A 22,423-nucleotide genomic window follows, 5' to 3' on the forward strand; every position below is an offset into this window, starting at 1 on the left:
TTTTCCTTATTAGTGATAAGGACCTCTAAGGGCTTATCTTCACCAAGCAGGATATTCCACTATGAAAGTGGTATGGAAGCAGTATATAAAAGGCAGGAGCCACACTACTGCTTTATAGTGATATTGAAGTGCACTGACAAGTGTTGGGGCCCATTGACATATACCACTTTCATAGCACTTTCATGGTGTTATATCCTGCTTGGTGTACATGTGCCATGTGCCTTAACAGTTGTCAGTGCACTTCAGTACCACTATAAAGCAGTGGTGTGGCTCCTGTCTTCTATATACATCTTTCATACCACTTTCATAGTGGAATATCCTGCTTGGTGTAGATGAGCCCTAAGTCTCCAGCAAAGTATTCTAGGGTAGATTTCACTCAATTATTCTGAAAAGCCCAGTTATTCTCCAAAGCAAGGAAATACGGGACTATATCCATCCCTTGCAACAACCTTTTATGCAACCTAGCACCAAATATTTCCTCTATATGTCCTAGTTAAATACACCTTATACTTGGAGGTGGTTGTGCCTGCTAAAGGTTTTTTAAACAACAACAACTGAGTACCAATTAGGAAAGGTTACTAAATGTTTGTTCGGTATTTTTTTAGAGTTATTTGACTTGTGTAAATATGCATGCCTATTTCAGTGTTGTTCTATGTTTTGAAATAATAGAAATAAATCATGACAAAAAGGGAATTGACCTCATAGAAATGTTCAAGACCTTCATCTGTCAAAGTCACAGAAATGCTAAAGATGGAATAGGTAGAGTTTTGCTCAAATCCTGTCTCACCATTTCCTCCGTATAATGCAAGAGCCCAAAATCTGTTGTAAAATTAAAGGCATAATTAATTAAACATGTGATCTAAATTATATTTTTAAACAGTTTTAGCACAAATGAAAGAGTGAATGAAAAAAAAAACTAAAATAAAGAAAGATGTCTTACCTTCCAAAAATAAATGTTGGTTGTTTTTTGTTTCTTTTAAATGGTAAGAGATCTTGCATGCCATTCAGTATTCTAAAAATTGTGCTTTTATTGAGATTTTGGCAATATGCAAATACATTTACATTTAGTAGATTTATTGATTAGCTGTTAAAAGCCTTTATACAGTGCAATCCTATGCATGTCTATACCAAACTAAGTCCACTGAGGCTTATTCCCACAAAAGTGGATATATGACTGCAGCATTAAAGTGCAATCCCTCCATGTTAGGCAGAAAAAGTCCTACAATAACCAGCATGTCCCATCCATCCATGCTGACTGATGTATACTGGGAGTTGTAGGACCTTTTCTGCCTTTAAATGATTAAAAGACATCTTTCAGTGGCAGCAAGCCCTACTGGGGTACACTTTCTGTTTGATAAATCACAGAGTGGCCATTAGATTGGATTTGATGAGTCATAGTGAAAATATGTCTGGTCTTTAATGAGACTTAAGATTGTGTGGTCCTTATGAGATTTAAGGCACAATCCTATGCATGTTTAGGCAGAAAAAGGCCCACATAGTTGGTGTTGTAGGCCCTTTTTTTGGTCTAAAGATCCATAGGATTGCACCCTTAAGCATTTGCAGATCAGGAAATCAAGCCAAAGCAGTTGTGTACATTGTAGCAAGGCAGGTAATTTACAATACTTTTGTGACAACTCAAAGGGTCTATGACGTCCCTCCTTTATAAGTCATACTGTTGCCATCTCAATATTCAGAAAGGATAATTTAGTATATTTACCTATTTAAGCATGGCCTATCAGATTCCCCCACCTCCAGGAACCTCACCCGTTTTACTCTTTAATGTAATGTGGCAAAAGGAAAACTTTAGACATACTTTTTCCTAAGAAGCGAAAGCACACTGCCTTTGCCTTCATGTCCAATCAGCCAGGAGATGTAATGAAGAGGCTTAACCCTAAAAGATTGGGCAAAACGTTGAACATCAAATAACGTAGTTTAAAAAAATACAACCACCTTTAGTTAAAGAATGAACATTCTACTCTAAAATGTGTGTCTCAAAAAGTATGGATGGATGTGTCTTCTAGTTTTGCTTTCTCTCACATCTAATTGTTTTTACAAGAAAATTCAAGGTGTTTTCTTCTTGTGAAGTTCTTATTAGAAATGGACTAAATAAAATTCTCAACCATATGCACTGGCTAAATTCAAGAGGTACATTGAAGAGGGCCATGATATACCTGCCTGCCACATAGCTGTTAAAGGTGAGGGGGCTGTCAGAAAAAAGACGTGACGACCCTAATTAAGAACCAAAAATAGGGTTGACTACTCAGGGATTCACACCTAAACTTTTAAGAGCTAAACACTCAAAACCCTGGGCCTAGTTGAATGAATCTGTCAGTTTCTTCCACATTTGGATTTTTAAAATTTCAAATTCTTTCTCTCATATTTGAGAGCCTTTTTTGGCTGAATGGCGGCATAAAAATCCTTAAATAAATAATAAATAAATAAATATTTATGAAGAAACTTGCAAATTTTTGAAAGTTTTTATGAAAAAAAAGAACAATATACTCTTACCAATATTCAGGGAAGATTATAACAGTGGTAGGCAATCTGGTGTTTTTCAGATGTTTTGGACTATAGCTCCCATCAGCTTCAAACAGCATGGTTAGAAATGATGGATATTATAGTCCAAAACATCTGGAGGGCTCAAGGTTGCCTACCTCTGGATTACAAGACATTACTCCCAGTTGTAAGGTTACTTGGAACCCAGGCTGATCAAATGACCCAAGATGTCAGCCATATCTTGTGTAAATAGTTCTGGGTCTGATATCAGCCATGCTGTGCTGTGAATAGACTTCTGGGTTATTTATGTCTAATTCGGGGTGGGGGTGGGATCCAGCAGATGTAGTATTCTGCTATTCAAGGTGATAAAAATATAACACACACACACACACACACACACACACACACACACACACACACGTACCTAAACCCATGGTCCCGAAGTTCTTAACTATGTGATGGATTCTCATCCTTGGTTTCTGTACTGTATAAATTGAAGCATGTTGAATCCCATTCCTTACCTATAATTATTTTCTTGTGGGGGAAGAGCCCAAGAGATATTCAAGGAATGGATTTCTTTCACTGGAATAACTGAAGCAGGAGAAATGAATCAATATCAAATGTCCAAAAGGACGGACATCCTTGCAGTTTATATTGAGAGAATGAATAAGAAGAAAAAGAGAAAGTGAGGTGAGTGAATATATACATACATGAATTCAACATGTTATATGGGATTATAAAAAGAAGATAAGGTGGATTAGAAATGTACCGAATGAGTAAATAAACTCATACGAGCGCTGTGCCAGGCCGGTCCGCGGCTTTTCGCGGCTCCTCGCGAGTAAGCGAGGAGCCGCGAAAAGCTGCGGAAGTCTCCACACTTCCCCCAGCCCCGGCCGGAGCTGGGGAAAAAGCGTGCCATAAGCGGCTTTGCTTATGGCGCGCTAGACCAGGCCTCACTGCGGCCTGCCGCCGGATTCCCCTGTGTGTCATCTGGATGCACAGCAGGGAAACCGGGTTGGAAGGCGCACTAAGGCCTGGTCTAGCAAGGCCCTTAGAGGCCTCATGCCATAAAAATAAAGAGAAGTAATTTTGTTACAGTATAGTAGAAAAGGTATCACCCAGAATTAGGGGTGCTTGCAGTTAAACAGTCTTCTCTGAAGATGTGTTACAAAAGCATTCATAAATTAAATTGATTTGAACTTCTCTAGTTTGTGCTCATTGCCTCCAATACTAAATACTGTCACACTTTCTCTATAAAGCAACTCTTGCGTAAGCAACACCAGTCGTTCCAACATCATCCATCTTAGGCCTCATCTACACCAAGCAGGATATTGCACTATGAAAGTGGTATATAAAAGGCAGGAGCCACACTACTGCTTTATTATAACGGTATTGAAGTACACTGACAACTGTTGGGGCCCATTGACACATGCCATATACCGCTTTCATATCACTATATCCTACTTGGTGTGGCTCCTGCCTCTTATATACCACTTTCATAGTGCAATATCCTGCTTAGCATAGATTAGATCCCAGTTAAGCCCAACATATTTAGAAGTCCCTCATAATATGTGGCTCAAAGCCATGATTTACTTGGCTTGTTCCTAATTCCTGCACTGCCTCTAGGGCTTTTCCAGGAAATACCAGCACCAGGGGAGGCAGTAAAGCACACATTGGGACAAATGATGCAAAATAAAGAGCAAACACAGACAGGAAAGGAAGAACTGAAGCCCTGGGGCCGATCTACACCAAGCAGGATATAAGAATTTTAAAACGGTATGAAAACTCTATATGTAATGTCTCCTGGGCCTGAACAGTTGTCATAACCATTATAATCCATTATAAGCAGTAGTGTAGATCCTGCCCTGCACATTGAGTGATTTCTCTTTCCTGAGAAAGAAGCAGAAAAACGGCTTCCTCTTTCATAGGGAAACGAATGTGTTGTGAAAGGGCAGGTGAGATTTCAGCTCAGGACTAATTTGAACATGCAGTATCCATTCAGATTCCCCAATGACATGAAAATCAGGAACGAGCCCACTTGCCTTTGTAAAGCTTGTGAAATTCCGGTGTGTCAAACGGCTGCGACAGGTGACTAAAGGTTGGTCGAGGCAGTCCACTTAAAAACAGACAACCAATAGTATAGTGTTCAGGGATTATCATTTGAAATTCATAAATTGTAATGCACTGTGATTCTTGTCACCAATTCTATTATACAAACTTTGGCCCTGTAGGAAATCAGAACGTCTCCTCAACTAGGATACATTTGAGACTCCTACGATCTGTCGATTTAGTTATTAGGGCTGCAATTCTATACACGCTTAACATGGAGTAAGTCCCATTGTAGTCAACAGGGCTTACTTTTGAGCAGACATATAGCATTTGATTTATTGATTTACATTTATATTCAACCTTTCCACCACAAATAGCACTCCAAGCAGTTAACCATCATAAAATGGAAATTAAAACACAACAATAAAATAAATAAACACCACAAACCAATTAAAAAACCCTCCAGCAGCAGAATAGCTTATATGACAGAGGAATAAAATGTCTGAATAATAATAAAAATCCTGCCAGCTGAAGTACAGTAGAGAGAGGGCCAATCTACATTCCTTTGGCAGAGTTCCAAAGCCTAGGATTGGCCACCAAGAAGGCCCTCTCTTGTGACCCTACCAAACATGTCTCTGATGGTGGTGGGACCAAGGGTTTCCCCTGAAGATCGTAAACCCAGGCTGTTATGGAAGAAGGCATTTTTTTAAGATAGCCTGTTCCCAATCATATGGAGTTTATAGTTCATAACCAGTACACCGAGTTGTGCCTGGAAACTTGGGAATTACCTTCTCCCTGTAATTACCCCAGTCAACAGTCTGGCTCCCAGCTGAAGTTTCCAAAGAAGTTTTTAAAGGCAGCCCCACATACAATGTGTTATAGTAGGAACAGGTACGGTTGGTATACTAAGCTCAACTATGCTATGGTGACCATATGAAAAGGAGGACAGGACTCCTGTATCTTTAACAGTTGCATAGAAAAGGGAATTTCAGCAGGTGTCATTTGTATATATGGAGAACCTGGTGAAATTTCCTCTTCATCACACCAGTTAAAGCTGCAGGTGCCCTGGCCTCTTTTAAATCTGGTCACTCTAGTATGGCTCCTGCACTGTTAACTGTTGTGATGAAGAGGAAATTTCACCAGGTTCTCCATATATACAAATGACATCTGCTGAAATTTCATTTTCTATGCAACTGTTAAAGATACAGGAGCCCTGTCCTCCTTTTCATATGGTCACCCTAAACTATGCAAACATACTCCTGACCACCCCCAAAAACCTGGGGCCCTAGCTAGACCTAAGGTTTATCCCAGGATCATCCAGGGGTCATCCCTGTTCATGTAAATGACACACAGGATATCCCAGCAGCAGGCAGGGATGGCCCCGGGACGATCCCGGGATAAACCTTAGGTCTAGCTAAGGCCGGGGTGTTGAGGTTCAGGTTTGAACCCAGAGCTATACCCAAACTGTGAACCTGAGTTTTCAAGTGGAATGTTACCACATCCAGTACAGGTTGAATTCCTATGCCCTGATCTACTATTTTATTTTATTTTATTTTATTACTAACCAGGAGCACCTCTGTCTTCTTTGGATCAAGTTTCAATTTGTTTGTCCCCATCCAGTTGTTACCTACATCAGATAATGATTCAGAACTAGAACAACTTCCTTTGATTTAGATGGAAGTGAGAAATAGAATTGGGTGTTATCGACATATTGGTGGCACTGAATGCCCCAATTCTGTACATTTTTTTTTAAGCCAAAGCTTCACATAAATTCAGATTTACAACTATATCTTTGGAATGCATAGTCATATTTGAGCACATTCTTTCCCACTCATATTTCTAGTGGAATGTATGGCTTAAAGTATGAGATTTTGCAAGCTAATATCAGTTTTATATCTTCTAGAAAAAATAATCCTCTTACTTATTTGGGATCTGTGAGAAGATTTCCGTCACCCATTTTTCCAAAGTCTCCAGGGTTTCTAATATGGATAGATAATTACAAAAAAGAAAGAAAAAGAAAACTAAAAAACCATAAAGTTAAGGTGACAGTACTGAAGGTGATAATATAGAGTAAAAAGTCAGACTATGCATGCAGCTAACATACATATTATATTACATGCTAGTTCACATTAGAGATGGGAGAATCAGTCATTGTTCGAATGGAAAAAGGGCACATGTGGTGCACATCCTTTTAAAGTATGCACCCGAATGCATGCTTTCCCCAATGGACTAAAGCATGAAAATCATAATGCATGTTTTCAAAGTCCACATTTTCCTACTGAACACATTTAATGAACACAATTGCAGGTGCAGGCATATGCAAGTTTTCCCCTAAAAATGTATTCACGTTCACAGTTGGAGGTATGAATGGGGGAAAGTTCTGATCAAAAACAAACAAAAATGAAAAGTGGATGTGTAAATGTGATGTGAATTATGTCCAGCATTTCTAAAAATTACAATTGTATTTTCAAAGCTATCCAGGGCAGCATCTACACTACTGCTTTAAAGTGCTTTATAACAGTTTTGACAACTGTTGGGGCCCAGGACACACTCCATATACAGTTGTCAAAACTGTTATAAAGCGCTTTAAAGCAGTAGTGTAGATCCCGTGTTTTTAGGACTTTATCAGCTGTGCTCAATTGCTCTGGTATCAAGTCTGGATCTCCTTGTTTTATACTATGATCAAATATACAGTTGGTGCACATATGCGCACAAGTGTCAGAGCACATACTTCAGTGTCTGATAATGATCATTATATATTAGGGTGACCATATGAAAAGGAGGACAGGGCTCCTGTATCTTTAACAGTTGCATAGAAAAGGGAATTTCTGGAGGTGATATTTGTATATATGGAGAACCTGGTGAAATTCCCTCTTCATCACAACAGTTAAAGTGCAGGGGCTATACTAGAGTGATCAGATACAAAAGAGGGCAGGGCACCTGCAGCTTTAACCATAGTGATGAAGAGGGAATTTTACCAGGTTCTCCATATACAACTGTTAAAGATACAGGAGCCCTGTCCTCCTTTTCATATGGTCACCCTATTATATATTAGTCTACAAATTGTGTGAAGTTTGGCTGAAGTTTGGTTATGCTGCTGCACTGTAAGTTTGATTTGGCCCATTTTTGTATCAGTTTGCAAAAAATGTCCACACAAAAAATTGTATCCATTTTGTATCCTTTTCTTCTAATATGCACATCTTTGTACACACGCTTCCCAGTGTGCATAATTTTTGCAAATCGTATAAGGCATTTTTGTATGTACTTTCCCCTAATATACACATTTTATGCATACTTTCCTTTAATATCCACTATTTATGCAGATTTGCTGCACCTGAAAGCCATAAAGTTGTATCAGCAACAGCAATTGCTCTCTTTATACTGGGTGCAACTTTGCCTGCAGAGCTGCTCATGGTATTGGATCATTGGATCCTACCTCAATCCACATTTGCCTATAATGACATTACTCTCTCCCCCCTGCCCCAGCTCCATTCACCATGGTAATTACTTGTAATGTTTTTATTTTTACACAAAAAATTTTTTAGAAGGATTTTTATACCTCTAGACTGGATAACAAGATTCATGTAGTGGGCCGAGTAGTGACGTTTCCAGAAATCCCGCAGCCGTGCATAGGTGTTGATGTTTTTCTTTTTTGGAATAAGTTTAAGTGTCTCTGCATTACCTGTAAATTTGGTTAAGAAAAGGTTTGCTTTCTGATCTCAAAGTCAGTAAGGTTTTTGGTTTGCTTGTTTTAAAATGATGAAAGCTAGTTCTGAACACTTTCTCTGGGATTATTGCTTTTTTCTTTTTCTTTTAGTATAAGTCAGTCCACTAATAATAATCAATTATTAACTTGCACGTCTTTATTGTCTACGTTCCATTTATACTGTATTTAATAGGAACTTCTCCTCAGTAAACTAGCCCAGATCGGATTGGCCAATAACGGACGCTGTCAGAGGCGATGTTATAGGAATAAGGGAACCAACCTCATGCCAAGTCAGATTGTTGGTTCATTTAGCCCAGCATTGCTTATGGGCATGTCTAGACCTCCCGGCATTCCGAGAAGGAAGGGGGAGGATCTTGTGGTATTCTGCTCATGAGATCCTCCCCCTCAGTCCACACGCTGCGCGCAACATCCCAGGAGGATGGAGGACCTCACGCCAGCCATTTTTTAAATTGAAGATGAGCGCACAAGCGCTCCATCAAAAAGGGTTTTTTTTTTAAAAAAAAGATCCCGCTCCCCCCCACCCCTGATGGGCATGGAGCTCCTGAAGAGCTCCATACCTCATGCCTAGTTCCTGGCTCCTCATGTTTACTCACGAGGAGCCGGGATGGCCGCCCACACATCCTGCAGTCTCAGGATGATCCCGAGACCGTGGGGACAACCGGGTTAAAATCTGTCCCGGTTATCCCGGAGAAAGGGTGGGATTCCCTGCCCCCTGGATCCCCTATGCATCATGTGGATGCACAGGGATGATCCCGGGGCAATCCCCGGGATAAGGCATGGTGTAGGCATGCCCTATGTTGATTGGCAGAGGCTTTCAGGCTTTTTTTTTGGACAGATGATTTCCTAGTGAAAATGGGTATTGAACCCATGACCTTCTTCAGGTAAAGCATGTGCTCTAACACTGAACTACGCCCCTTCCCCTACATTGTCATAACGTAAGCAAGAAAATAACTTCATGAGCCAGGATTGACACTGTAGGGTAGGGAAGGACAAATCTGCCCATTTAATTTTTCAAAATGTCCTAATTTTTTTGAAGCGCAACTTCATTCCACCCTGTATTGGCATCAGCTTGTGAATTTGGGGGTGAAAGACCCACACAAGGATTCGTACACATTTCTCCTAATATTTGTACGCACATTTCCCCTTGCATACATATTTTTCGCCAGCACTTCCCCCCTGTCTGTGACTTTTTGTGCACAATGTTCCCTAATGTATGCATTTTTGTATACAGTTTCCTCAAATGTAGGCATGATTATACGCAATTCCCCCCAATGTACACACGTTATATGCATTTTTGATCAGAGAACTATAGTGTAAAATTCAGAAAAGGAGAATCGCATGGCAGTTCACAGTTAAAATCAAAGGAGAATCGCATGGCAGTTCACAGATTAGTTTGGGATGTGTGAATCAGTTGGGTTCATATTAGAGTGAAAATTAAACTAAATACTTGTCTGTCCCTATGGTAGAGCCATGCTGGGCCAAATCCCCGGCAAAGCAGAAATTAAATTTTTGGAAAGAACGTCCATGAACACATTTTAAAGACAGGTAAAAATATCCAGAATTCAAATCCCTTGCAAGTCCAAAACATTATCAAGTACTTGATGCAATACCCAAAGAACATGCAATTCTTCAAACTCTACGAAACCTGCATCCTCAGCAAAACACCTTGATTGTCAGAATGTTATACATACCCCAAAAGAATTTTCTCATAGGATGCCCTTGTTTTGCAAGGCTTCCGAGCAGCAATTCCCTTCTGTTAGCATCAGAGGGCCTTGCTATTTGATACTCTGTTTGAAAAGAACACATTAAGTCACAGAACGTAAGTGTACCATTTCTGTGATAAGATCATTTCATAAGGAAGTCAGCAGAGCATCCACACACATGAAGCAACAGTAAAAGAAGTGCTCTACCTCATTTGATACTAGCAATAGAATGAGAACGACAGAGGGAGATCAACCATTTTCTGTTGCATAAATCAGCCGAGGTACATCAAGGAATTCCCAGTGTTCCAAGGAAAGAAGAACCCACCAAAAGTAGGGCTTGTTCATCAACAGCATCGAAACAGAAATGGAGCCCCTAGGAATTAAGGCAGTTATTGCCTCTGTCAAGGTCCATGTCAGGATGGTGGTAGGGGATGAACATGGCTTAAGGAAGGGGAAGAGATTTTTGGCCACAACGGCCCTTTTGAATGGTGCACACCCCACTATTGATCGGCTCATTGGGTGAAAAAAAGTACTTCACACAGCACAGAGACTATGGAACCCACTTCCACGAAAGAGCTTTAAAAGGGGATTGGACAAGTTCATGGAGGAGAAGCCTATCAATGGCTACTAGTCCTGGTGCCTCTTTGCTATCTCCAGTATGAAAGGCAGTATGCCTATGTACACTAGTTGCTGGGGAACATGGGTAGGAGGGTGCTGTTGCCCTCTTATCCTGCTTGTGGGTTTCCTATGGGCAGGTGGTTGTCCACTGTGTGAACAGACTGCAAGACTAATGGTGAGTCCAATGGGCACAACAGAATGAGTGGAAGCACAGCAGTAGTAATGGATACTGCCCCATAATTCCAGATCCCAAAATGTCCCCGTAGTCCAGAGTCTCTGCATCTCCTGACATCTACAACTCAGAATAGGCATGGGCAAACCACTGATGTCTGGTCTGGGGTGGGGTGGGGGCACCATGAAGAAATCCGAGCAACTTCGATTTTCCCAGAGCTCTGGTATGTCCGCTCAAATTTGTGGGGTGGCTCTCCATCTTTCTAAAAGGTGTGATATCCTGGGAAAATTAAGACCACAACTGGTATATTTTATGCCATTTGGGGATATAAAGCACTTACTTCTCCATAAACGTGGACATAATTTCCCCATAATAGGCACCATTAGCCTATCATGCCTTTTAGAAAGACAGAAAGCCACCGGGTGTAAAATCCAAGGATGCACATGTAAAGGCAGGGGGGCGGTCCCCTGAGAACTCCGGAGGTGGGATTCCTGGGATTCCGGTCTCCTTGGAGTCAACAATGTATTTCTCCAACATCCTGACCTCAGAAACTTGTTACATGTGTGCCCTACACCCCCAAGCACTGAGATTGGTTCTTAATTTATGAAGAATTTTTGCAGCATACTCTTATGCAGTTTACTCAGAAGTAAATCCCACTGCGTCCCTAGTAAGTGTGTTTAAGAATGCAGCCCTGAAACTCCTAATACGTTTATCAAACTGATGAGGTGGGTCACTCATATTCCTGTTTTACAGATGAGGGATTGGGGCTAAGAGACAGGGGCCAGATCTACACCAAGTAGGATATAACATTTTGGAAATGTTTTGAAAACGGTATATGGAATGTGTCCCGGGCCCCAACAGTTGTCAATGCCGTTATAAACTGTTCTAAAGTGGTAGTGTAGATCTTGCCCAGGTCTTGACAGAAACCAACAAGGAAGTCAGACAGCTGAAGGTTTGATCCCAGACTAAAGACTAGGCCTGAAAAAAAAATCCTGGATTCATGAGTAGGATGACCATATGAAAAAGAATCCTGTATCTTTAACAGTTGTATATAAAAGGGAATTTCAGCAGGTGTCAGTTGTATGCATGCAGCACCTGCTGGAATCCCCTCTTCATCACAACAGTTAAAGCTGCAGGAGACCCGCCTTGACCAGATACAAAAGATGGCAAGGCTCCAGCAGCTTTAACTGTTGTGATGAAGAGGGGATTTCACTAGGTGCTGCATGCCTACAAATGACATCTGCTGAAATTCCCTTTTCTATGCAACTGTTAAAGATACAGGAGTCCTTGTCCTCCTTTTCATATGGTCACCCTGTTTGTGAGTGCTTTAAGGGTTTCCAAGTTAATGATCTTTTGAGTTTTGTGAAGCTTTGTACTCTTTCTCAAGTACAAAAGACTTTGGCTGTAGCTAGACCTAAGGTTTATCCCAGGATTTTCCTGGGGTCAAACCTGTTCATCTAAGTGCCACACAGGGCATCCAGCGCTCAAGCAGGGATGAACCCGGGATGATCCTGGGATAAACCTTAGGTCTAGCTACGGCCTTAGAGTTAGACAAAGTAAGTAACTTCCTTCTCCCCCTGCTCCATATCTCAACTTGTCATCCAAGTCATCCTCACAACTATTACACAGAAATCACATCAGAGAATGACCATATTTCTTTATTTTACAATGGTTTGTAGACTGATTCTAAACACATTTACTCAGCATAAGTCTGACTGAATTCAATGGGATTTATTTTCTAAAGACATGCCTAGTGTATTGTAGCCATACACTTAAGTTACCAAGTTTGCTTTGCTTTGGGAATTGAAAAAATTACACTCCCAAAATATATTGACCACAGTCCAGCTCAAAAGTTAAACACACTTAAGGCCACTGATTTTAAAAGGCTTAAGTGTGCTTAAACCTTTGGATTTTGGCCATCATATCTAAATGTTACTTTTATAAAGTTTTTATATAACACACAGGTCATCCAAATTTCACAATAGGAATGCTACAAAAACTTGATGAGAAAGTTTGCCTCCAGAACTGCAAGGAAATCAATAACAACAATAACAAAACCCCATTAGTCTTACCGCTATCCACAGCTTCAACTTCCCTGTCAATTGCATCCTTAATCATCAGTGGATGAATGAAGAACTGTGCCCATCTACAAGAAAAATAGAAGATCAGAAAACCAGGCATTTGCCATCCCGTGTTGAAAAAGCTGAAGAATAATGCTCAAAGTTGAGAAATATACGTACCAACCCTTATTTTTTAAAGCTAAAGGTAACCATAAGTAAGGAGCAATGGACCCAGCTAGTTTTCCCACCATTTTACAAAGGGATATCGATAGATAGATAGATAGATAGATGTTCTATCATTTCTAGAACAGGAAATCCTGATGGCCATTCTAATATCCATTATACTTTCTTTAAATCCCTTTATGAGTTATATTTAGATGTACTGGGAAGTTTGCCTATTATTTCAGAGTATGATAAACTATGTGTGAGTAAGCTCCATCATGTGTACTTTTGCTGAATCCTTCTTTTTGCCTCTTGTACTAGTCTCTTCCCTTACACTTTTCTTCCAATGTGAGCATATAAGCCAATAGCTGCCTGAGGATAGGGATGGACAGATCACGTCAAGCTGGTTCTGTCCAGTTTAAGTACAAGCTTACAATTCATGCATGTACAGATTTTGGTGCACATTTGAAAACATATACATTTTGGGATGAAGGCACCAGGCCAGACCCAAGGCAGGTAGCTGCCTGAAGTGGTAAGCCTCTGCGCTTCTCTCCCCAATCCCCTCTCAGTCATGTGATCCCCTCCCCCTATGGCTTCCTCCCCCTCCCCCTCCATCACCCCTCCTATGGGCAATTGGTGCGCCTGCCTTCTGCCAGGCAGATAACTTTCCCTAGTGGGGGAGACGTGCACCCACATCACCTGTGTGCTGCCTGTAAGGTCCTTCTGCCTTCTGGAGCTGCGCGGCACCTGCACGTCCATCCAGCGTGACTCTAGAAGGCAGAACTTACAGAGGAAGCTGGCCGAGCGTGTGGGTGGTGGTGGCTGCAGCTGCAGCTGCAACCGCCACAACAGAAAGAAGTCATGGGCCCTCCTGGGCATGGATGAGGCGAGCAATGGAATTCATCACTTTTTCCTCCTCCACCACCTCATGTGGGCATTGCCCCCCACTTCAGGTGGGGCTGGCTGTGCAGGCACCCATTGACTAAATTCTGTTTGTATGCAATTTGGAAATGCATGCATTTTTCTTCGTGCATTTTTCAAATGTGTGTATGTTGTGGAGCACATATTTGGAAATGTAGGGATATCTGATCGCAAATTGCTTTTGGTTCCACCTTTGGGTTCAGGAGGTACACGTTGGGAAAAATCCATTAAAAAACCCCAGACAATGCAAATTCCTCACACCTAGGACTTAGAACAAATATCTATAGCATTAGCCAGAGTATGGCCCTTTCTACACCATACAGGTGTAGAGGGAGGGAGGGGGGAGATCCTGGACTTACCACCTTCTGAGATTCTCCCCCGTGTCCAAATGGCCAGCGCGAAGTCCATGATGGGAGGAGGGACGTTGGGTGAGTGAAAGCGGCCATTTTTTAAAAAAAGTTACAGGAGCTGGAGCACACTCATGCTCCAGCGAAAGGTAAGTGGGGAAAAAAAACACCCTGCTACCACTCCCCCCAAATTCTATCACTCCTGGCCCGGATCCTTCCCTCTACTGATCCCTGCTACTTGCGGGGAGGAGGGAAGAAGGCAGGATGGGTAGCCATACACCTCCCGCAGTCTCGGAATTATCCCGAGACTGCAGGAGGAATCGGGTTTTTCCAGGGATTATTTATCCCTGGGAAAATATGTGCTCGTTCCCCCTGCCCCTGGGAGTCTTTGTGCATCATTTGGATGCACAGGGACTCAGCCATGACCAGGCTGCATTTTCGGGCTGGTGTAGAAATGGCCTATATTATGTATAGACAGGGAAAGGCAAAGACATTGGTCAGAGATAGTGATTTCAAGAGTGAAGAAGTTTGTCGACCTTTCCGGCTCATTATGCAGAAGGGCCGGCTGCTACTTATAAATAGGGGTGTGCACGGACCCCCCGCTCCACCCCGCAGGCTGATCTGAAAATTTTGGGTCGGCCCGCTCCGCTCCGCCCATACTCCTCTCCTTTTCGCCGCGAAGCTCCGGCTCCGAATCGGAGCTCCGCAGTGGAGGGGAGTGGCGCCAGGTAAGGCCGGGAGAGGAGGGTGGGAGGTTTACCGGGCCCTGCTGCCATCGCCGCCCGTGCAGCGACGGCGGCAGAGCCCGGTAAGGGACCAAGGGGGAGGGGGGCCTTACCTGCCTCCGTCCGCAGCGGCCCAGACTTCCTGGTTGAACCGCGGGCTCAATTGAAGACGCCGATGGACCGCGGACGGAGGCAGGTAAGGGAGAGGAGGGCGGGGGGGTTATCGGGCCCTGCCGCCGTCACCGCATGGGCAACAGCGACAGCGGCAAGGCCCGGTAAACCCCACTTACCTTTCTGGCGGAGCTCCGGATCGAGGCGAAGGATCCGCCTTCGCCTCGATCCTCTTCGCCACGCTCTGCCGGCCCCCCAATCCTCTTCGCCTCCACCTTAAGGGCAGGCGAAGCCCCCCGCTCCGCTTCTAATTCGCCGGTCCGATTAGAAGCGGAGCACATCCCTACTTATAAAGTAAATCAACCCAATTATTTGGATTTGTGGTGCAAAGTTACCTGTCAAGGGCTTCTTTGAAATATTTCTTCTGGATATCAAACTGGAAGACTGTTCGCTCTGTATCAGTGGACGCGTTGTCTGAGCCTCCGTGCTTCTTTAAGAACGTATCAAACCCATTCTCATCTGGGTATTTCTGGCTACCCATAAATACCACTGAAAGAAAATGATTTCAAAATTGGCCACCTAGCAGATATAGGTTCCAATCCAGAGATACCTGTATTTTCAAACGCACACATGGAACATGTGTACACGGGCTTCTCCACTCATCAAACCCAATGCACACACACATTCCTTTGAAAGCTCTTGGAAGACCACTCTGAACTTACCTCAATCGAGAGTGTGTGCCTTTAAATAAAGAAGAAGCAGCTTTTGCAATGCTCTATATGGTCCTGTAGTGCTGGATTATACATAAGACCTCCAATGGACAATGGTGGCATAATATTGGGGCCACGAAGAAAAGGCTCTGCTGTGTATCCAGAGCCAGCAGCTGCAAGGGCTCAAACACCATGGCAGGGCCCATCAGTGCTAACACTTGCCTTGGCTTCACCTGCACTGACACTTGTTTTGAACTTCCATGGGCTTATCTGGTGGCAGCAGCTGGTACTGGGAAGGCACCTACCATTTAAAATTTCCCACAATGCCACAGAGCATTGTGGGGAATTTAATCAGTGGGTGGCTTCCCAAACTCAGCCAGTGCTGCTATGTAAGCCTATGGCTGGAGGTGTTGGAATAGCGATGGTAGGAGCTCATGCTGTGAAAAGGTGCACCTAAGGGTTAATTTGTTATTAGACTTTAAAGGTTCCATATCTTGGATGCAGGGCTAATTAAATGCCTTGGATGCATGCAGATAGCCTTTGTGCAAACACGGATGCTGAGCAGCCACGTGGATCCAAAGAGAGCTTGGATCCATGTGGACCAAAAGAGAGCCTGGATGCACATGGAAAGAGAGTCTGGATCCACATGTATCCAAAGAGAGCCTGGATCCAAAGAGAGCCTGGATGCATGCAGAGAGCTTTGGTGCAAACAGGGTTTCCAAACAGCCAGGTGGGCCCAAAGAGTTCCTGGATCCACATGGACCCAAAGAGAACTTGGATCCATGTGCATCCATACAGAGCCTGGATGCACGTGGAAACAGAGCTTCGATGCACTTGGAAAAAGAGCCTGAATCCACGTGGAAAGAGCCTAGATTCTCATGTACCCAAAGAGAGCCTGGATTGAGCCTGCATGCATGCAGAGAGCCTTGGTGAAAACAGGGGTTCCTAACAGCCAGATGGGCTCGAAGAGATCCTGGATCCATGTGGACCAAAAGAGAGCCTGGATGCACATGGAAAGACAGCCTCAATGCATGTGGAAAAAGAGCCTGGATCCACGTGTATCCAGAGAGAGCCTGGAGCCAAAGAGAGCCTGCATGCTTGCAGAGAACCTTGGTGCAAACAGGGGTGCCTAAAAGCCAGGTGGGCCCAAATATATTTAAGAACATAAGAACATATTTGCTTCTTAATCAGGGCTTCTTGTATATCAATATTCAATTCCGTTTTGTATTTTGTGTGTCTTTTACAACCAAGTAAAAGTTGCCTTTGTCAAGCTTTCTGGACTCAGTTATTCAGCCATTCAGATTAATGGGAGGGAGGGCGTCAATGGAGGGGGGACCTTGCCCTTAAACTGGACCCGTCTGTATCCCACAAAGCGCAAAGATCTTTGAAAACACCATTTCTTCAGCTCTAAAAGAAACCTACAATCAGCTTCAAATGGTAAAAGATAGAAAGCTGCACACCAAAGCGAGAGAGAGAGAGAGGATATACTCTTTTGTGCTGTTGCTTTTTTTAATACAAAAAGAAATAGAAGCTGTTACATACTATGCTCCAGAAAATGAGCCAGCCCAGGTAAATCATCAGGATCACAGAAACTGCCGACACAAACAGCAAGGGCCGCTGCGGACTGCAATGAAAAATGTATGAAGAGAGAAAGAGAGACAGAAGGAGAATGAGAGAATGGGCGTTACATCATATAGCGAAAATACAAAAAATACAAAAAAAGGCACCCCCACCCACCCCCAGGATAAAAGATTTATACTTCTATCACTATGCTACCCTGTTCCCACCGCCCCAAGCAAAGAGAAGAGCAGATCAAGGTGATATTAGGCTCCACTTTTCTTTAATTCTCCTTGCAGTCAAAGTTAGGTCTGAAGTAAAACAGGCAGGGCTGGATTAAGGTGTGCTGTGGTCCTAGGCAATATCAAGATTCAGAGGCGCCATTCCATAAAAACAGAGAGTGAAAACTGTAATAGGAAGGGTAGAGAAAGGGCACCACCCAGCATTAGGAGGTGCTTGTAGAGCTTTGGCTATTGGGCGGTATAAAAAAGCAATAAATAAATAAATAAATAAATACAGTGTTAAATAGCCTTCTCGGAAGATGTGTATAAAAGCAGTAATAAAGTAAGTTGGTTTAAACTGGTTCTAGTTTGCACTTATTGCCTCCAATATGAAATTTTCTCTATAGAAGGCAACTCTGCTGTAAGTTACACCAGACTTTCCAACGTATTTAAGCCGAAGCAATTTCATTTTAGTTATCTTACATGGTAGGTATCTCCAACGTATTTAGAAACCCCTTATAATATGAGGTCCTAAACCATGGCTTACTTTGTTTATTCCTAAATCCAGCACTGAACACATGCAGCAAAGAGTCCTGAGGGCACACCACCTATGATTTCAGAAGAGCTGGTCCCATGCCCACTTTTGATGCCAGCCCAAAATAGGACAAAGGTTCTCTGATCATCATGTGCTAGTGTCACTTGCTACCATACCTGCTTTTCTGTACTGCCCATCTTATTGGCATCTTCTAGTTTTACTAGTTCTTCATAGATTTCAGGGTCATCTGCCAAGCTGACATTAACTTTAGTACCACTGCCCTTAACAACTTTTTTGCCGTACTCTTCGATGACCCTATCTCCCAATTCTCCTCCAGTCCCGTCGTTCCCCACATTGTCTTCATCACTGCTGTCTTTCTCATCCTGGTTTTCTTCCTCATCCGTTTCGGAGGCAGACATTCTGTCTTCGTCTATATCCTCATCAGATGCTTCTGAAGAATTGCAGTCATCGACAGTCAAATCAGAAATCAACAGCACATTCAAGCCATTTATTAATTTAATGTACCTGCAAAAAAATAATAGCACAAACATTTTTTTAAAAAATAAAATCTCTGTTGTGTCCCTCTATACCTTGAACATATATCCATTTTTCAACACTAAATGTCATGGCTTACCCAAATAATCTTGGGAATCGTAGTCTGAGGAATGTGGTGAGTATTTTCTATTAGTGACACCTAACACATGTGACAAAACTACCGTTCTCAGGTTTCTATGTTGGGGGAGAGGATGTCTATTACTTTAGTTTAAATCTGTAGTATAGGAATGTGAGTTGGTTCCTGGACATTGTCACATTCGGGCACAGCCGTGTGACTTTACCTAACAGCCTGTAGGTTTCATGGTTATAATACAGAAATGTGTGTTCCACTATATACTGATAAAACAGGAGACCATAGCTATGGCTACCCCACCCCAATCCTCCCCAATCTTTCTGTCCACACACTTTCTCCATCAGTAGCAGGGAAAACACAGAGTTCTTATTACTGGGGTCTCCAAAACACCTCCAAAGACTTCTCCTGGGCACCCAACATGATCCCTTCCCCTCCTAATTTTCATTTTTACTTTTTTCCTAAATTATTATTTTTAACTGGGAGGCTGGCATGCTACAAAATAGAGTGCTGCCCCCTCCCCCAGCACCGTCTTTGTTTTGGTTCAAAATAGTGGTTTCATGTTTTCGAGGTGAGACCCCATGTAACCAATGACACTGTCTGGAGAAAATTTGGCCTCCAAAGCTTTCCCCCCACCACCCTACACCTTTCCTTTACCTGTATTCTTTATGGTCGCTGGGGGACTTCAAAATGTCTGGGTCCCCTACATTTCTCTTGGGTCGGTGCTTCCTCCTGTCCTCCTCCAAATCTTCCTGGCCCCTGCCCCTGTGACACTGCTGCCTTCTCTGCTGCTGTGAGTGTATGATTGTGGGACAGTTCTCCTTTCCTGTGGTATTTGTCTCCCTGGACATTATAGTGGCTCCAAGGTGATTCGTAAGGGGGTCTCCAGCTGACCCAGTCCAGATCTTCCTGTCTAGACACTGCTGTGCTGTACAGCAGTCATCTCCAACTTTTCCAATCCAAACCAACCTTCCCTCCTCAACTATGCAATCCATCCCAGTTCCCATTGGCTGTATGGATTCTTTAGGGATTACATCTGTTTGTGACATAGATAAAGGAGCAAGCCATGATTCCATGATGGGCAGGTAGGAAAAGAGTCTGAATATGTACATGCAGAGTACAGGTGCTCCTTGAGGTAACCTGAGCCAGATCTACACACGTTATATATCGATACAATCCCATCATGCTAATGCTACATCCCTCTTGCCCATTTAGACCTCACAGCATACACAATGACATCTGTTGCTGTGTTTTGGATGATATGGAATAAAAAGTGGGAAATAACACTAGAGAAGTGGCATTTGTAATGTGCCCCTACAATTATAAGTGCTGTTGAGTACTGATAATAAGCAATAGTGTAGACCTAGCCCTGTTCCTAAGCCATAAAAAGCTTTAGAAGTTAGGCTGAGGATTCTAGAAGCCATTCAGAACTTTCTGATTTCTGTTTTCAAATGTTTTTGTTAATAGTAGAACAGAACCAGTGAGATGCATAAACACTGAGGATCTATGGTAGCGATGCCACATTGTAAAGAATGAACACACAATGATGTGTGTTTTACTGTTCTCTATGATTTTGCACTTAAAACCTGTCTCTCTTCTTTTGTATTTGTCCATTTGGCAAAGCGGATATGGAAAGAATAGGGGTGGGTGAACTCACCCGTGCCAGGCTTGGGGGGGGAAGGCACTCGCCCCATCGCTGCTGCTGTCCACCCCTGCTCACAGGGCCTCACAAGCCTGTTTGGCTTGGCTTGGCCCAGCAAATGCTCCGCCCACACGCCTAAATCACACGCTTCCCCCCATTGTGTCAATGGAAGGGGAAATGTGTGATTTTGGTGCGTGGGCGGGCAGCCTCTGAGCATGTGCCTGGGCCTTGTGAGCACTTACTGGAGGTCCACGCTCGTGTCAGGAATACCTGGCTGGGTCCAGGGTCCAGATGTGGGTGTGGGGGTCTGCAGGACTTCCGGACCCAGACAGGTGCTCGTGACATCCCTAGGGAAGAAACAGAATTCCTCCTCTTCCTCCTCTCATTGCTAGAACTTTATTTTAAACTTCTGCTGTTGAAACATGTGAATATGTGAAGCATTTTATTATTTGCTCCAGAAATACATTGTTTTACAAAATTAATCTCTGTTTTGCAAACAGAAAAGGGATATTGCAGCTGCATGATGACTAACAACAGCTTCTCTGCTATCAGTTGGAAGGAGCGAAGGAAAACAAAAGTGAGCGATCCAGGTCAGTAAGAAGCATTGGCAAAGAATCACTGTAGGTTTATAGTACCATTATCACCTCTGTTTACGTCAAGGAATAAGCAAGGCTGCGGAAGAGCCAACTGAAAAAAAATAGGACTGAGGGATTTGAGGTTTACAGTGTAATTTATATTACTAATGCATCTTCCCATAGAAAAGATAATCCAATTTAAAATCTGATTTATCTATTATGGATCACATTATATTTTGCTTATGTTCTGAAAGTTTAGCATAAGAGCTTGGATTATACAGTGCTCAGAGCCAAAATTCATTTTAATCCATACCCCACCCCCCACCCCCAATAAAAACAAAACTTTGTATCATTTTTGGCTTGCTACCCTGTTTGCATCCACTTATTTTTAGTCCCAGTAAAATGGGCATGAAAGCAAAGCTGTGATGGTTAATAACATTTAACCGATATTGGAAAGAAGAGTGCTGGCAGCTGGTGCTATTGGTGTACAACAGACAAAAACCTGGAGAGCTTTAACAACCTGCCCAACATATGGTTTTCAGTAGGGATGTGCTCCGCTTCTCCTCGAACCGGAGAAGCAGGAGCGGAGCGGGGGGGCTTCGCCTACCCTTAAGGCGGAGGTGAAGAGAGTCAGGGGGGCTGCGGATCGAGGCAAAGAGGATCGCCTCAATCTGGAGCTTCGCCTGAAGGTAAGTGGGGGGGAGGGGGACTAATCTGGCGCTGCCATCCATGCGGCTGCGGTGGCGGCAGCACCAGGTAAGGGAGCAGGGAGGAGGGACGCTTACCTTCCTCCATCGCCGGCTTCAATTGAGGCCCCGGTTGAAGCTGGAAGTGAAGGCCGAGGCCTCTTCCGGCTTCAACCGGGGCCTCAATTGAATCCCGCGATGGAGGAAGGTAAGGGGGCGGGGGCAGGGGTGGGGGTCTGGCCTACCTGGCACCGCCGGCACCGCCATCCATGCAGCGGCAGCGGTGGCAGCACCAGGTAAGGGAGCAGGGAGGAGGGACGCTTACCTTCCTCCGTTGCCGGCTTCAATTGAGGCCCTGATTGAAGCTGGAAGTGAAGGCCGAGGCGTCTTCCGGCTTCAACCGGGGCCTCAATTGAATCCCGTGATGGAGGAAGATAAGGGGGTGGGGTGGGTGGGTGGTTTCTCTTGCGCCGCCGCCGCCACCACCGTCCATATAGTGACGGTGGCGAAGCCGGATCTCGCTCCGCGGAGCGGGAGATGGGCAGAGCAGCGCAAAGAGGATCAGGCCCGATTCGGATTTTCCGGATTGGGCCACGAAGCGGATTTGGGGGTCCGTGCACACCCCTAGTTTTCAGCCATGGACCAACTGGGAGGAGGCACTCATATGACTCCTGGTGCTGCAATATATCACAATATATGTATGCATTTGAGAGGAGGAACTGTAGCTCAGTGGTAGAACACATGCTTTGCATGCAGAAGGTCCCAAGTTCTATCCCTGGTA

At 43.6% G+C, this 22,423-nt stretch overlaps 1 protein-coding gene across 2 annotated transcripts in view; it reads right to left on the reverse strand.

Annotated features, from left to right (window-relative positions):
- The window catches only part of LOC134401796 (nardilysin-like), a 51,268-nt gene extending 31,678 nt beyond the window's left edge, over positions 1–19,590 (reverse strand). The window contains exons 1-13 of one of the 2 annotated variants that reach the window (XM_063131049.1): positions 19,397–19,590; positions 18,392–18,639; positions 18,291–18,361; positions 17,344–17,425; positions 15,487–15,640; positions 12,838–12,911; positions 9,964–10,059; positions 8,105–8,227; positions 6,467–6,524; positions 4,539–4,612; positions 3,018–3,087; positions 1,814–1,891; positions 699–819 (exon numbers count right to left, since the gene is read on the reverse strand). In XM_063131049.1, the coding sequence (XP_062987119.1) occupies positions 699–819; positions 1,814–1,891; positions 3,018–3,087; positions 4,539–4,612; positions 6,467–6,524; positions 8,105–8,227; positions 9,964–10,059; positions 12,838–12,911; positions 15,487–15,640; positions 17,344–17,425; positions 18,291–18,361; positions 18,392–18,639; positions 19,397–19,590 (1,443 nt within the window). Of the gene's footprint in view, positions 1–698; positions 820–1,813; positions 1,892–3,017; positions 3,088–4,538; positions 4,613–6,466; positions 6,525–8,104; positions 8,228–9,963; positions 10,060–12,837; positions 12,912–15,486; positions 15,641–17,343; positions 17,426–18,290; positions 18,640–19,396 lie in introns of both variants that reach the window. The other variant, XM_063131048.1, reaches the window with a different exon arrangement.
- Positions 19,591–22,423: the final 2,833 nt, after the last annotated feature.

This window comes from Elgaria multicarinata, chromosome 7 (assembly GCF_023053635.1).
Source record: "Elgaria multicarinata webbii isolate HBS135686 ecotype San Diego chromosome 7, rElgMul1.1.pri, whole genome shotgun sequence".
NCBI lineage: Eukaryota > Metazoa > Chordata > Lepidosauria > Squamata > Anguidae > Elgaria > Elgaria multicarinata.